The sequence below is a fragment of the Anastrepha ludens genome, chromosome 2, assembly GCF_028408465.1.
Source record: "Anastrepha ludens isolate Willacy chromosome 2, idAnaLude1.1, whole genome shotgun sequence".
Lineage (NCBI taxonomy): Eukaryota > Metazoa > Arthropoda > Insecta > Diptera > Tephritidae > Anastrepha > Anastrepha ludens.
Window position 1 is genome coordinate 139,433,180 of NC_071498.1, and position 17,857 is coordinate 139,451,036.

A 17,857-nucleotide genomic window follows, 5' to 3' on the forward strand; every position below is an offset into this window, starting at 1 on the left:
TTTTTCAGTTTGTGTCCGAAAAATCCAAATATCTTACGGAACCGTATTTTTTTCCAAAATAAAATGTAATCCATGTTACTCGTGGATGATGTAGCTTTCAAATGGTGAAAGAATTTTTAAAATCGGTCCAGTAGTTTTTGAGCCTATTCGTTACAAACAAACAAACAAACAAACAAAGTTTTCCTCTTTATAATATTAGTATAGATAATTATTACTTACTCAATGGTTGATGTCTGCCATTACCTCACCATTATTATTAACAAAATTGTTTCCAAAAACAGTTGCTGGTAGCAAAAGATTTTGTTTATTGGTTATACGAAATTTTATGACATAAAAGGAATTGAACAGTTTATAGCAAAAATTGTTTAACATTAAGTGGAGTATAGTAAATTTAAGAGGGGCTGGTAAGGATATAAAAGTATGTATGTTTTTATAAACCACACATACACACATACTTTGGTCGTATATTTCGTTAGTTTCTTATTTTTCAAATTTTCATATTAAACTAAGAATATGACAAATACTAAACTAAATTGCTTAATTCAGCCACAAGTTGTACGTACGCTGGTACTGGCAAAAGTTCGTTACATTTTTGTACCCATAAATTGTACCAAATTCAACAAAAATATTGCTTACATTTCCTTAGCAAAACATCCGCTATGCCACAATTCTATTTAATAAAAATCACATTTCATTGAGCTGATCACAAAATCCAACTACCTCACTACTGGTAAATATCCACGATACTAACGGCGTATATACGTTTGTAAATTTCTTAAACCGGAATTCATCACCTATGGTTTTAGGTACAGTCTAAACACGTCTATGTATTACTGCAGCTACGCGTTTTTGTATACGTTTTACTATAATAACAGTAATTAAATGTTTAAAACGTAAATATCAAAATGTATTTAATTGTAAATATTTTTATTTAAATACTAAATATACAATATATATATTAATATTTTAAGAACCAATGGCAATTGTTGGATAGCAATGGATTTTAATATCCGATTAACACTTTTATCATAAGTTTATATAAGAACACACACATACACTGCGTTCAATAAATATGGCACTAATATTTGTTATTGTTTATTTAAGGTGCGTTTCATAATCATAAGACACCTTTGGTATACAATTTTTGAACTACCGTAAGCTCGCTTTTACTTCCCGGAGTAGCTTTTATTTCGCGTCGTTTTAACAGTTGAGACTTAAGACTTCTATCAATTGTTTTTGGCGCGAAAGTTCACTCTACTTTGTAGAGCCGTTTTCTTTTTCAAAGAATCTGCACTTTTGCTAGTCTTTTCGGCGTTTCATAATGATAGGACACTAGTCGAAAATAAGCTGCTGAAGAGATAGAAGGAGCTGATTGTTGTTTTGGATAACTTTAATTATAATTTTATTCAATTTAACCTAAAACGCCGAGGGGTTCAATATTATCACAAGAGGAGCGTGGAAAAATTTTGGCCTACAAGAATTCAGGCTTGTCAATCAAAATAATTGCAAAACCAAAAAACAGGCAGAAGTCGTTGTGTTGCCCGGAATTTTTTATGGAGTACTGAGAATTACAACATTTTGAAGCCCGTTGGAAGAAAATTATCACTATCAAGTCCAGAACAGCGAGCAATCATAAGAAAAACTTCTAAATCGACTAAGTCTTGCGCCAACTTGGCCACTGTTGTTCAAATAAGGTTTTAAAACCAACAGTTTGGCGCACATTACATAGGTGCAATCATTTAAAATTATCAAAAATAAGAAAAGCACCCCATCTTTTGCCACGACACAAACTGGCGCGTCTTCAATTTGCAGAAAAACACCTCGACACCAACTGGGGCACAGTAAGATATTTATATTAGAATATTTTCAATGTTGCTCAATTTCATATTGTTTTTTAAAGAGGTTATATTTTCTGATGAAAAAAATGGAACCTTGACGGACTTGATGGTTTTTTAAATTATTGGAGAGATTTGTGCAAGAGCCCGCCTCTTATTTTCCAAGCGCAACTTCCGTGGAGGTTCTGTTATGGTTCGGGGTGCATTTACACCGAAAGCAACTCTTGATATACAGTTTACATCATCGCGAATGAATAGTGGGGACTACAGAAACGTTTTCAAAAATAGTCTCCTTCCTTTTATTCAGGATAATTGGGAAGTGGCCTTCGTTTTCCAGCAAGACAATGCAGGAATCCACGTAAGCAGAGAAGTAAGGCAGTATTTGACCGATTGATCCATAGAAACTATGAAATGGCCGGCGTATTCTCCGGATCTAAACCCAATAAAAAACATTTGGGGGATATTAGTCAGAAAAGTTTACGCCAACAATCGCCAATTTGACAACACCAACGAACTTAAAGCGGCAATTAAGGCAGAATGGGCTTCTCTAGATGTAAATTTACTTAAAAAGTTAGCAGAACCGATGAAAAAAAGATTATTTTGTACCGCTAAAGCAAATGGTGCTTCTATAGAATACTAAAATATTCTAAACGACAGAAAAAAAAATTAGAAAAAAGTATACTTTTGTTAAACGATCACTTTAATTAACAGTGTCTTATCATTTTGAAACGCATGGAAATACTTTTGTGCTAAAAATTTTCTTTATGTACCAATAAAACGTTCTAAACTCTGTAATGAAACAAATAACTTTTGTTACTCTAATCGATGTGTAAAATTTTTATTTTCCCCCGCAAACTATAAATTAAAATACTTTGAAAAATTAAGGGTGTCTTATGATTATGAAACGCACCTTATTTTTTGTTTTTAAAAGAGGCTGTTTCTAAAATTTGTATCTTTTCAGTTTTTTGTAATATATTTTTGGAAGTTACAAAGTTCATAATCAAGTATTTTTATTGATTTTTATTTTAGATTTATTGACAAGTTTTGACCAATTATTTGTTTGCTATTTACTTTAAAAAAATTTTTTGTGAAATTATAGTTCATTCTCCTACGAGAACCATATAAATCCAATATGAAGCTTTGAGAAATATAAACCAAAAAAAATCAAAAAATGTTCATCGAACTTTGACACTTTTTATCAGAATTTTTAGAAAACTTCTTTCACACTTCTACACTTTTTTATGAGAATTTTCAGAAAAATTCCCAGTACGCAGTTTTATAAAGCATTGAATTTGGGTCATTAACCCTTTGTGAACGGCAAATTTTTCTGAGGGGAGTACCAGTTGGTCGGAGCAAATTTAGCTTCTCGAAGTTATTTCTTCCTCAGTGATGTAAGGGGTTAGAGGTAGTCAGGATTTTGAAAAAATTGGATTTTTTTTATATTTTCTTAAAGTATAATATCCTAAAAATGTTGTGTGAAAATTTGAAGAGAATACGACAAATACTTTTCGAGTTATTCAACAATTAACAAAGGGCGCTCGGGCGCTTCGGAGCAGATAGCAAAACTTTAAATCCGTTTTTCTTAAAACTATGTTTTTTAAACTAGTGATCACTGTGCCTTAAAAACCGCTTGGTAGATTTCAATAAAATTTATACTGCTTTTGAAAAATATAAAAACTCGTGCCGGGTCGAAGGATTTTTTTTTTCAAAAATTTCGATTTTTTTTAACAATTACGTGTCGGGTGTTTTCTTGAAAATCTGAAAGATATTTCCTGTAGCCGCCATATTGCTAATTTTGAAAAAAGTTATTGAAAACCATAATTTTTTCGGGCCACTGACTACCCCTAACTCCATAAAGCAAATTTATGGATATTAAAAAATACAGAATTGGTTAAAACTGATTTATTGCGTTTGATTTTAAAACAACGCGTGCGGCATGCAGAGTGGCTAGCTTTCTACTGATCTCAACTCTACTGAAGCCGAACATCTTTCCTTTCCTCTTAATGACATCTTGCCGATTGACTGGCGCCACCGAATTCTACGACGATGCGCATGCCGCAACTGTGGCGGCATCAACCGAAAAGGTTTAAATTTAGATATAATAAAGTCTCAACTGATTTCAAAATAGCACTGATTTTTTTAAATTTAAATTAAAAATTATAAAAATTTAAGTTTCAAACGTTGCGCAAATTTATTAAAAATGCTACTAATTTCCATTAAAAAACTACTTTTTTACCTATTTTTTTCGAAAAATCTCGAGTATGCAATGTTAAAGCCCATTTAATTTCGTTCCCACGACAGTCGTTTCTACATTACCGGAACAACTCAGATTTATATCCGGCCAGGGCCTGTCACTTCTGCATCATTCCCCATATATGGATAGTGAATGTTTATGCTGATATAACAACAACAACCATTTAGTGTTCATTTTGAAAAACTCTTTTTGTTGACGCTGTTTTGGATTCCGCACCGGGAAAAGTGCACGAGGCCGCTAGTAAAAAAAAATGTCAAAAATCAACGCGATTCTTGAGCCACTTGAAACTTGCACTTTATTGTGACAAAATTTAATGAGCTATGAAACTGCGTACTCAAAATTTGTTAACGCTCTGTAGAGCATCCAGATCTGGCTAGACCTTCCTTGACTTTAGACGTGGATTTATTTCTATTATAGCTAACAACTTTAGCTTACAGGTCGCTTTCTAAAATTTAATTTTCTATTGATTTATGGATATAAGATTTTAGAAAGGATCCTCAAACAGGACGAAAGAAAAAAATTTGAAAAGTGACAATGAAAAGTTTTGTATTTGTAAGGAAGTTGATGGGCTCAAGAAAAGTAATGCGAGGCGAAATTTTTGACGACTATATTGGTCCTTGCAAACATCGGGAATCGTATGAATAATCCAGCCGTTATTTGTCAATTCACTACTCGTGTGGCTGTGGAATCATTTTTCAACAAACTAATTACTATCCCTGGGAATATTGTAGTCCACCAACCAACCGTAGCCGATACACTCACCGCGAAGAGAGAGTGTCGTCTTTGACTACAAGGAAGCGAAAAGCTGTGTCGAAAAACTTGTTTCAATTGTATTCCATGCAAGAATCTGGTATGTCAAAAGCACTCAAAAATCTCGTATACATCTTTTGCTTGCCTTCCACCGAAGCAATAAATAAATATAATTTCATATTTTACCATAAATTTCAGTGTAATCAACTTTTTTTTCTTCAGCCCTCTTCGAAATGAGTCTAAATAAAGAAACAAACAAAAAAAAAATTTTTTTTCACAAACCAAAATATGGTCAGCGATTAATTTTGCCCCTGTAGGCAGCTCAATGCATCCCTAAACCAATGAAAAATGTAAGAAATTAAATGCGATACTTAAAAATGAATTATAAATGTGGCGCATTCGCCACATACACCCATACAAATGCATGTTAGTTCATCCGGGTCTGATCAGAAAAATCTCAAAAAGGTTTCCGATTTAGAAATTTAGATGCAATTTTTTAATTTTTTGTTTCAATTTGATAAAAGAATTATTAAAAGATGTAATAAAAAAATTATTAAAATTAAATAAAAAAATTCTATTGACTCCACACAATTCAATTTCCAAACTCGTAACTATACCGGTCATTGGACGATCGCACGCAGGAAAGCTAGGTTTATTTAATCCTCGTTGCCAAAACTATGGGGACCTTTCAGAGAAAAGGACTGTTGACAGGGTTGGGTATAATGCACCAAATAATTATTGCAATGAGCGGATAGTTAAAACACTGGAAAACTGAAGTTTTAATGATAATGAAACCTCTATTTAACTACCACTAAAACGTTAGTGGTAGTGCAAAACGCCCAACCCTGACTGTTGAGCACTTTCTCTGTAAATGGCCGAGGTTAGCAGCTAGACGGCTAAGGTCACGGGTGCTCCTACCTTCGACAGCCTGGGGCAGTGCGCCTACCTAAATCCCATCAACTTCTGCTTTATATCAACAGCGCTGGCTGTTGGAGGTCTCACAATGGTATCAAAACGGCGCTTTAGTGCTACTTGGGGAGTGCCAAACTGGCGCTTTCACCATTTCACCTACCTACCTAAATAACAAACAAATAAACTGTCCAAACTTGTCAGTAAGTCTCTGTGCCGTAGTAATTTAACGCAGTGTAGGTATGCAACCAGCTTATATTTAATTGCTTATTTCTATATATGTACACACATACATACAAGAACGCATATGTATTTGTGAATACATTTTATAGTAATAGAACATTATTTATAATAATTTACATATGAATATTTTCGCTTTGGTAACATTACTTATTTACCTTAATTCAAAAAGGTACTAATAGTTTCTTAATAGTTGCTAAACGGCGCACCGTTCATCGATTTCAACATACTTTTTTAATCATTTTGACTAATTCTTTGTATAGAATGCAGTCTCTGCCACGTGGCTTGCAAATCTCGCGATGATCCAAGCGTATACCGCACACATCACCAAAACCAGGATCTGTAAGATGAGAAAAAAAGCGGACTTATTACATACATATTTTTAATAATTAAATTAGATACAAAGATGAGTAGATATAACCAAGCAATCGACTACTACTTCCCTAAACACACCTTCGACAGGCTCTTCAAGACTAGCATCCCATCAAGAAGAGAGTGGCAAACTCAAAGGCCATGGAAAAGGTGGTATCAGTAAATCAGCTGATTTGTTTTTTTTTTCTTTCGCCGTGTTCATGTGGCTGTCAGTCCAGAATGAAACAAGGCGAATTCATTCTTTTTTTCTACTTTCCCTATACTTTGCTTTGACAATCAAGCGTACAAAACATTGTTGTTGGTCTAGTGCAACCACCTTTGATGAATGCGTCTTGAGAAGAGGAGAAATACATTTTTAAACCGATGGATCCAAGCTCGAAAATAGAGTAGGCTATGAAGTTTTTTCAAAATAATTAGGACTAGAATTATCTGTCCGACTTTTAGTTATAAGGGAGTTAACTGCGTACCTTTACACATACACCGTAACAAGAACTACGATAAATATCATCCCAAATAACGGGCATCAGGGGGCCATCAAGTCAATGGAGGCAGTTATACTAAGATCAAAGGTTGTTCAACAAAACCTGGCAGCTCTAAATGATATTAGCACCGTCTTCAAAGTCAGTCTTATATAGGTTCCGGAACATAGATATATTGAAGGAAATTGCAAGGCCGATGCGCTGGCCAGAAAAGATACTAATATTTCATCTCTGTTTGAAAACAGAGGCAATATAGGAATTCCTATGGCAACTTGCAAATTAAGGATACAAAATAATATTCTCCCGGAGGCCAATAGTTAATGGAGAGAAGAAAATACTTGTGTTGCAACCAGACTAATTTGGCTGCAAATAAGAAAGATAAGAAAGGTCAGGAGAATTGGTCAACCTTTCAAAAGCAAACATCTCGCAGGTAGTGGCTTGAGTCACCGGTCAATGGCTGTTAGGCGGACACTCTTCTAGGCTAGGAATATTTCCGCATGAATACTGCAGAAGTTGTAGAGACGAGCAAGTAGAAGAAACAGTAGAACACTTCCTCTGTAATTGTCCAGCCTTAGCGAGGAGTGGAGTGAGGCTGTTAGGAAACTAACATTTTGACTCTCTTACGGAACTATCCGGTGTTGGGATAAAACCTATACTAAGCTTCATAAGTGTGTCGAACTGGTTCCATAAAAAAAATGAACAGTAAGGTTACCGTGTTACACAGTGGAACCACAACGGACCTACATGAGTTGCCTACTCTAAGCTGACCGCCACAAAAACCTAACCTAAGCCTACCACGAAACCTTGATTGAACGAAGATGGAGGGGCTAAACAAATAATCTGAAGAAATCCTTTGTATGCTTAGCTTTTTAATTTTTTTCCCATTTTCATGTTTCAATTAGGGGGCGTCCATAAATTACGTGAGGTGGTTTTTTCAATTTTCTGAACCTCCCTCCCCCCCTGGTGAGATGTCGTGAGATTTTATTCAACCCCCTCCCCCATCCCCCAATCTCACGTGAGATTTTTCAAAATGTGGGTTTCTTATGTAAACGCGTTGGATTGTTATTGTAAAAAGAAAAAAAATTTGCTTCGTGCTTCTATTTACGACTAGTTAAGACTAGTAATCAATATTGCTGAGAGTTACAAGTGTAATAAAAATTTAACAATAGAAGACTTAAATCGTAACTACTGCGATTAAAAAAAGAATATCTACTCTAATTCAGTCCATGGAGAATCATGCGCGGTTTCAAGAGAGCCTATTGGGACCAACATGTCCATATGATTTTCAGTAAAATCATGTGCTCCTTCAACTTCGTTCTAATCTAGCCACTCTAAGCCGTTGACGCTTGCGCACAGTAACTCATTAGCTCGTCTTGTGACAATACGTGAGGGTCGCACTTTGCGGAACATACGCGCTTGCTTAGCTGGTGCAATGTGAGCTGCTCTCCTGTGCTCTGCAGCTCTTGTGATAGATGCGAAGTAAATACCGCATGTACTGCAGCATATTTTCTCTAAATCATCACGTATACTTGGGCAATCGAGATCAATAGGCGTGCTGATGAAGGCATTCAGCGGTTGAATCGGTACGCGTATTAGAAATGGAGCAAATGATTTTCCGTCATGTTCTTTAAAGTCCGGAATTGTCAAACGTAAACCTGAGTGATAGGGCGTTCGGCTCATAGTGGCGCGAAAACAACCGACGGGCTACACTGTACCGCAAATTCAGATTAAATTGAGCTATTTGGTATAAAACAAATATGGTGGTTTGACAGTAGTAATGTATAACGTCGAAGTATGAATGAAATTAGTTTCTTTCGAACGAATTAGTGAATGATCTTAATCATACTACGATTACGCTTGAGATTAAATCTTAAGCATGTACAATTTTTTTGTTTCAATCAGAAAAAAAAATTGCGTGATATTTGCCGAGACCCCCCCTCTCTCCAACGTAAGATTAGATGAGATTTGACTCGACCCCCTCCCCCCCTTAAACATCTCACGTAATTTATGGACGCCCCCTTACATGAACTAAAAATTACAAATTTCTCAATACATTCGAAATTTCTTTGCCTGGTGAAAAGGTTTTTAAAGGGGTGCTCTTCAACAGACCGTTATTCGGCTCTGAGCGAATTTGACAGAATCAGCTGATGGGCTGACGTCACATGGCATGTGTCTATAAGAAACTGAGATTGTGTTAGTCATTTACGAAAAAAAATCAGCCAATGGCATGTCGTTGCCGACTGAAAAACGACTGATTGGATGAGTGTGTGATTACAGATGAAATGATCGTGCAGAATTTGGCTGCCGAACCTCCCAAGTAACGTGGTAGCCAATGCTTCCCTCGTAATTTTCGTTTTCACCATAGTTAAAGAGAACGAAAAAAAAAAAAATAAAAAAAAAATCTATCATCCTTGATTTGTTTCGGTGCTTTTGCATGAAGACTTTGGTAAGACTTCTGATAACAATACTCCAATGATTTGGCTTAATTATTCTTGTATGTACCTGTGAATGTTTGCATGGAGTTTTTACGTTCCTACACCATTCATTCGATTGCAATGAAAAGTTGGCAGGCTGTTTGTGTAATGGGTTCCTTTACTCTTTCCAACTCTTTTGCATGACAGTTTAATTCTTTCAACCCATGTATCTCTTGTCTTCTCAACTCATTTCATTTCAATTCGAACTCACCTGCTGAATCCACCCCCACAATGCGCAGATACAGCACGGACATTAGCGTTAATGCAGTCTCTATAAAACTGAACACTTCAATTTTGATGTGACCCAAGTGATAGAGGCCTGCGAAGCGACGATGCAAGTCCAATAAATATTTATTATCTGCGAATGAAAAAAAAACATGAAACCAAACCCAAACCGTTAATTGCTATCGTTTCGTTAACTTACTCTTCTCAATATCCAGCATCTCAACGGAACGTGTTAAGAACGGCGCTTTAATGCAGGCCAAGTGCGAGCCACGATGGGGCACCGAATAGAAGAATACGCCACGTGAAGAACGCCACAGCGGTGCTGTAGCCGTGCGTCCACTTTCCCAGGCATCGACGATAATTTGCTTGATGAAGAGACCGCCTTTAGAATGGCCCACCCATACAATAGGTTGACCATAGCCGACACGATGCTTGATCAGCAACTCGGCCATTTCACGAGCACGTTCGATGAGGTTAGAGCGCGGTTCTTTCTTTTTCCACAGTGGTCGCCAAAGATATGGATCGGTGGTGTAGTTAAGAGCTATGACGCGAACGCCAGGGCAGTCTAGTGGTAGCCAATCAGCCGGCCAGCATTTGGAATAATTCGGATCGTCGGCTGAAAGTTTTGTTGTGTTTTTTCTCTTACTGCTATTATTCGCCACCTTTGGCGGGTTGATGTTAGGCTCACCATCTGCGTCTTCGTGCATCGGTTCGAATTCACTTTGCAATTGCCGACCGTTGTCGTTCAAGCGCAAGCGGAACGTGGGAAAGCTGTATTCAATTCCATCACAGTTTTGTATATCTTGCGGCACGCCACAAACATAGGAGATACTAAAAAATGCGTAAATATTTTTATAATTTTCAATTATATTTTACTGATAAATAAATATGCCACTCGCATACCCATTTCCCAATTCCTGCTCCGTCGCATCGAAGAACCCATCATCCAAGTCTTTAACTCCTTCATACTCCATTTCCTCCTGTGTTAGCAGCTGATTCGTGTCACTGCGCGTGAATCGCGCACGCTTATGCTTGTGTGGTGGATGTAACAAGACGGAGCGTGAGTGCTTTGGCCGCTTAGGTGGCCGTACTGGTGGTTTTGGGGGTCGCTCGAAACCCTCCGGTTGACGGTCGTTTTCCCAGAGACCCTGCTTCCATGTATTCACAACTGAACCATGCAATCCATGTATGAAGACAATATCGGCGCGTATAGGCTGTCCTGCTGGCGGTTCTGCCAGCACATCTAATGTACAGCATTTCGACGCGGGTTGTTCTGGTGCTGTGATTTTTTGCTTATCGTTGGAAAAAGCTGGCATTGCTCCGGAAGATTCTCGAACGAAAGGCGAAAATCCCAGCTGCTCTGAAGGTGAAACAGATTTGCCGGGTATTGTTGGTGTCAGTGGCGGGCTAGGTAGTGCAGAGATTGGAAAGTAGGGAGCATTGTCTATGGAAGGCGTATCTGGAAGACTTTCAACCCCATCGCCAGTCTTACGTATTTTCAGAAGTTTTAAAATTGGATCGATCCGTTGGGAAACTGTCAATTACACGGAAAATATGAAATGTTAAGTAAGTAAGATCAAAGGAATTACAATACAGGAATTTTCTTTTAACTCCTTGAATCTGTAAACTACCCTGATCTAATTCAAAATAAGTGGCAGTAAGTTGTTGGATTTCGTAAGTAAGCTTAAATAGGTGAAATTTATCAAACCCATCTTCAGGAACTTTCAAGTTGTCATTAATGAACGTATGGCCTGGAGAAATAATTCAATCACCTTCATACGTTGGTTAAGGCAATAACCTTGTTTTGTTAGATTGGCCAGCACAGTCTCAAGATCTAAGCCCCTTAGAGCACATATGGAATATTTTAAAACGTAAGGTAAAGGAGCATAGCATTACATGGCAAATAGCCTTGAAATGCTACAATTCACGAGTGGAGCGCCATAAGTACACCCGAATGTACAAAGCTTGTACTGAAAAATGATCTCAAAGTCAAGCCTTACAAGATCCAAAACCGCAGATGATCGCTCTCCAATCGTTTTCATCAAGCCTGGCGTCAAAGTAAACTCGAAATATTATCGGAAAAGTATTCTGGAGGTTGCTTTGAAGCCGTGGGCAGACAAACATTTTGGTGGCAGACCTTGGACTCGGCACCGTCTCACAATGCTCGAGGGAACCAAGAATGGCTAAAAAACAACGTTCCGAACTTCATAACATCCACACAATGGCTCTCAAATTCACTAGACGCGAGCCCAATGGATTATTCTCTTTGGGACATTTTGGAGAGCAAAGTCCGAACAAATAGATTCACCAGACACGAGGTGCTGAAAAAAGGCCATTGTCCACGAGTGGACCAAAATACCTGCAAGTAGCATTCTGGACCGTCTCAAGGCTATTGTCAAGGCAAAATATGGTCATATCGAGCAAAAGTAAATTGATTCTTAATTTTGTATTATTTTCACACATTTTTTACTTTGAACTGAATAAAAGTATATTAATTTTCCAAACTGAATGTATGGCCTTTTTAATTGGTTATACTTCGAGTGTCGGACCCTGTATACTAAATAATAAAATGTATTTCAAATCATAGAATTGTGTTTTTCTTATCGAACCGCAAAACTTATTGAACAACCTAGTATATCCTCCTCAATACCTACATACTATACATATGCCCTTATTCTAATCGCACACTACAACTGTTACTGGGGATACCCACCTTGCACTGACGACAAATTCAACGATATAGTATTGGCCGCAAACGCCATCAGATTGGTTAGCGCCTGTCGGCTGGAAGTGATGGTTTTCAAAGCGCGCAGAAATCGCGCATCGCGTATACCTTTGAAGCTAAGCATTACGCTATTAGCGAGTGGCAGCATTAATCGCAAAATTATGCCAAAGGCGACGCGCATACGATTGCTTTGCTTGCTGCAATTGAAACACATGAAAGAAATGAGTTGCTGTGGGTAACCAAAAAACCTATCTTATACTCACGCTTCTGTACATCGTCCTTGTGTACTTGCATCCACTAACTCCGCAATAATTTGTTCTTCCTCAACTTGGTTGATTTCCAACTCATTCAGGCAATGTTGGTGTATCTGTTCCTTGCTACCGCCCTCATGCTCATCCTCAATTTGTACATTTTCACTTTCGATTTCCGTTTTCATTTCCACTTCATTGTTACTTTCACTATCACCCACTGCACACTCCACTCGCTCCACGTTGGTGGTGGGATTTCTCTCCCTATTACTATCCTCATCTGCATATGTGAACTTATTGTTGCTATTGTTGCTGCTGTCGTGATTCGTCACTGTTGACATGGCTATACGAGTACAGTTGCTATCATCAGCAATTTGCATTGTGGCTATATCAATCACACAGTTCTCATTGTTCTCATCCAATTGCGGTAGCTGGTTCATCGGTGCAGAAGATGCTTTATGGCTCATTGTCGTTGCTTTTATCTTTGGCGTATTTGTTGTAGCTGTACCACCTGAGTTGAGTTCTACGTTTAAAACATGATTGTTAGGAAAAGATTCGTTTTGGGTACTAATAGTGTGTTAGTTGTTGTTGTAGTTGTTGTGAGTATACTTTATGTTTCTGTTGTTTCTGTATCGGCGGTATAGCAGCAGTTTTGATTGGTTGTTGTTTACATTCTCGGTAGGATTGTCTTTGTGGGCTTTAGTTATTATTTTGGATTTAAAAAAAATGTTCTTAATTAGCTTTACTTGCGTTGAAAGACTTGGGCAGATTTACAGTTGTTGTCGCATGTGCTAATTTTTGCTGTTGTTGCACTTCACTTTAGGTATGGATTTAATGTAAGCGCCTGATATCTGAAATTATGCAAATCCTTGTGAAAAATTTACATATAAGTTTAAAATAAAATAAAAATAATATATTACAATATAATATTATGTAAATAAATATCACAGGCCGGCAAAATTTAACCAACATTCAGACCCAGAAACCAGACTATATATTTCCGAAGGTTTATGATGCGCTGAATCCAAATCTGGCCTCAGAATTGCTCTATCAGCTCTGGTTTTCGAGATATCCTAACCTAAAAGTGCAAAAAACCCAATTTTTGCCCATATTTGAGGTTATGTAGCCTTGCAGATGTTTTCTTTCACCAAAATTAAAGGATGGCATCTTTAAATACAATCCTTCTTTTTTCAAATGGCGTTTTGTTTGCTCAAATATCATTTTTTTTCGCAGAGATATCGCATTTTGAAATTTTCATGTTTCGAAATTTTCCTACACCTGAAAATCGATTAAGATAACATAGACATGATATATTCGATTACTAATTAATTTTCTTGAATTGAGTCTTATTTTTCTTAAAATTTTGTCTCACACCATAAGTGTGCTGACTCACCACATCCCTACACTATCTAACCTTTGGGTACCGAGTCACACACAGCCCTAACCCCTAGAAACCACCCCTATCATACCGCGAGCAGGCTAACCCACATAACCGCAAGCAGGCTTTCCCACAAACTCCAAATTTACATACTATTAATCCGTATATTTCAGGCCCTCAAACCCAAGAAAATTAGTAAGCGACTATATCATGTCTATGTTATCTTAATCGATTTTCAGGTGTAGGAAAATTTCGAAACATGAAAATTTCAAAATGCGATATCTCTGCGAAAAAAAATGATATTTGAGCAAACAAAACGCCATTTGAAAAAAGAAGGATTGTATTTAAAGATGCCATCCTTTAATTTTGGTGAAAGAAAACATCTGCAAGGCTACATAACCTCAAATATGGGCAAAAATTGGGTTTTTTGCACTTTTAGGTTAGGATATCTCGAAAACCAGAGCTGATAGAGCAATTCTGAGGTCAGATTTGGATTCAGCGCATCATAAACCTTCGGAAATATATAGTCTGGTTTCTGGGTCTGAATGTTGGTTAAATTTTGTCGGCCTAGTTCCATTAAACACGAAAGATACGATTATCGTAAAAACTCAAACTAATAAATTAATTTTAGTTATCAATCCGAATTTTGCATGGACAGAGAAGCAGATATTAGTTTAAATTATTTCGGATACTTTTCCTTGTAGACTAGTGTATTTGGCAGACAAAGATTTCGGAAAAAATTATGAAACTCTGGGTGATTTTTGCGCTGCTTGTTTTGGGTACGATGAATGAAAAAATGAAATAAAAGAATTTCTATATCAGATGCAATAAAAAGAGCTGGTTATCCACTAGCTTTCTTTAGTGAACCTTATTTCACGATGTAAAGTACATCGCATCGGCTCATACCAAGGCGCATTTAACAGGTAGTATCAGTACGGCAGTTGATTAGATTTTTTTCTATTTTTTTGTAACAAATTGCAAAATTTTATTTTAAGGGATTAAGAGTAGTCAGAATTTTCAATAAAATGGATTTTTCTATATTTTCTTAAAGTATAATATCTTAAAAATATTGTGTGGAAATTTTAGGTGATTCCGACAAATTGTTATGAATGCCCATTTTGATGTATGTGATTTTTTAGCTATTATCTTTTCAAAAAGTTGGTTTAAACAGCTGACGCACGTTTCGTGTTTTGTTTCACTGTCAAAAATCTTCAGTTTGGTCTATAATTTAACCAAATCATTGACTTTTATTATAAAAATGCGTGTTCTGTTAAGAAAGTTCATCGCACGTTTCTTCCATTTTATGGTCAGTTTAAACGACCCACTGAAGCGGCTATTCGAGCTTTTGTGACTAAATTTAGAACAAAATTTACACTATTGGACAACAAACCACCAACACGCTTACGTAGAGTGCGAACTGAAGAAAATATCGCAGCTGTATCGGCCAGTGTTAATGATGACCATCAATTATCGATTCGACGCCGTTCGCAGCAATTGGGTCTCTGTTACTCAACAACTTGGAAAATTTTGCGAAAGAATTTAGGTGTGAAGCCTTTCAAAATGGAGCTGGTGCAAGAATTGAAGCCGAACGACCTACCGCAACGCAGAATTTTTGGTGAATGGGCTCTTGGAAAGTTGGCCGAAGATCCATTTCAGCGACGAAGCTCATTTTTGGATCAATGGATTCGTAAATAAGCAGAATTGTCGATTTTGGTGTGAAAATTAGCTAGAAGAATTGCAAGAGCTAACAATATATCCAGAAAAGGTCACAGTTTGGTGCGATTTATGCGCTGGAGGTATCATTGGACCGTACTTCTTCAAAGATGCTGCGAATCGTAACGTAACTGTGAATGGTGACCGCTACCGTGAAATGATATCCAACTTTTTTTTGCCCAAAATCCAAGAGCTTGACTTGCATGGCATGTGGTGTCAGCAAGACGGTGCCACATACCACACAGCACGCGTAACAATGGACTTCTTGAGAGGTGAGTTCGGTGAACATTTTATTTCACGTTCGAGACCTGTCACCGGCCACCCAGATCGTGCGATATAACGCCTTTAGATTATTTTTTGTGGAGCTATGTTAAAGCTCATGTTTATTCAGACAAGCCTGCTTCAATTAACGCATTGGAAGACAACATTAAAGCATTTCTATGTGAGATACCGGCCGAAACATTGGAAAGACTATGCCAAAATTGGACTAAGCGGATGGACCATTTGAAGCGCAGTCGCGGTCAACATTTGCATGAAATAATCTTCAAACATTATATTATATGGACAATTGTACCTATCTATCCATGATATTAGTTAAGCTTGAAAAGCAAAAAATTAATACCGAAATTATTTCTAAAATCATATTTGGATATAAGATATAAGATATTATACAGACTGTACTATCGATTTAAATAAAAATTGCATGCATTTTTCTGAATTTTACGTGTGTTTTTTTGAAAAACTTTCCTATAGCTCTTAAAAAATCACCCTATATTTAAGAATGCACACAAAAAATTTAATATCTTTCCGGTGAATATTTTCGAACATACGCAAATTTGAAAAGGCGTTTCTGAGTGCTTGAAAGACCAAGGCCAAACTTTAAATGCGTTTTCCTCAAAATGATATTTTCAAAGTTGGTGGCCAACATTGTCTCATATTTTAACAAGAGCTTTTTAAATATATTTTTTAGTAATTAGTCGAAGATTTTTTCTCACCGATAAATATTTTTTTGTTTTTTATAATCAGTTTAAGACGGAAATTTTGGTCAAAAATCGATTCTTTGTTTTGTTTTTTGTGAGAAACCGTCATTTTGTCAAAAAAATTTATTTTGCTTCTTCCTTCGATTAATTGCTAGATTTAACATTACTTTCACGAAATCTGTTTGGTTTTTAATTTCAGAGGATCCAGTTCAGAGATATAGTGGTTAACGCAAAACGTCTTTTTTGAGAGGAGCTCCCAGAGAGCAGCTGTATCTCCTTTCCAAATAAATATTTTTATTAATACTAAGTATTAAAATACAGTTAAAAGATAACATTAAATGTGTAAAAAATTGCAGATCAATAATTTTAAAAGTTTTCTCATAAAAAATCTTCGAAATTCGCTTTTTTCGGCCTTCTAACTGTAAATAACCCCTTAAGGGGTTATATACCTTGTGTTAGACTAAAAAATCGAAAATTTTTTTATGGCATATTCTAAATGTACATCATCCTAAAAATATAAATTCAAAAAATCATAAAGATCGGAACACTAAACGAAAGTTACAGACCGTGGAAGCGCACGACCTTATCCATAAATGAAGTGCACGCAAAACTTTAGACGCGATTATCTCGAAGTCGTGTTTTTTGAAAATTACCATCGCGGTGATCATTATTTATAAAAAACTATTTGACCGATTTGCATAAACTTTTTTTTAATTATTCGAAGTTACGACCTCGTGAATCTGGACGGTTCACTTTTTATAAATATTTGCATAGTTCGCTGGAAAAAAATGGTTTTTTTGGTGCAAAACGGTTTTCATATCGAGAAAATTTTTTTTTGGGTAAATAAACCGTTCAGATTCACTAAAAACATTTTTCTACAATAATCATTTAATTTTTTTGATTTCACTTGAGCTGCTCATGCGCTACCGTCATCACCGCAAGCCTCTTCTAAAAAACCGCGTTTCGGGGGAGGGCGATATCAACAATAAATAATAACATTTTTAAAAATAAAAACACCAAAATGTATTCTTCGAGAGTTACCCTTCAGTATGATATATGCCGCATTTGAATAAAAGTTCTAAAACATATATAAAAATATTGTGACAATCGTCCATTTTTTCGAGCTCACAAGGTATATAACCCCTTAAATGAGAAGGAAACAATCCAACATTTTCTTGGACGATTTCCAATAATAAAACGATACTTCTGTACCTTCTTTAGGCCCTCCTTAGTAATATCGAAATAGTTCATGTTCTAACTCTGCACGATTGATTT

The 17,857-nt window shown here is 36.5% G+C and overlaps 1 protein-coding gene across 15 annotated transcripts in view; it reads right to left on the reverse strand.

Moving 5' to 3' along the window:
• Positions 1–289: 289 nt before the first annotated feature.
• The window catches only part of LOC128855424 (uncharacterized), a 74,338-nt gene continuing 56,770 nt past the window's right edge, over positions 290–17,857 (reverse strand). For 12 of the 15 annotated variants that reach the window (XM_054090317.1, XM_054090315.1, XM_054090312.1 and 9 more), the window contains exons 3-8: positions 12,527–13,362; positions 12,252–12,460; positions 10,442–11,072; positions 9,738–10,369; positions 9,525–9,671; positions 290–6,328 (exon numbers count right to left, since the gene is read on the reverse strand). In XM_054090317.1, coding sequence (XP_053946292.1) covers positions 6,210–6,328; positions 9,525–9,671; positions 9,738–10,369; positions 10,442–11,072; positions 12,252–12,460; positions 12,527–12,978 — 2,190 coding nt within the window. In that variant the 5' untranslated portion in view covers positions 12,979–13,362 and the 3' untranslated portion in view covers positions 290–6,209. The remainder of the gene's footprint in view (positions 6,329–9,524; positions 9,672–9,737; positions 10,370–10,441; positions 11,073–12,251; positions 12,461–12,526; positions 13,363–17,857) is intronic. The other 3 variants (XR_008453718.1, XM_054090319.1, XM_054090313.1) reach the window with 3 other exon arrangements.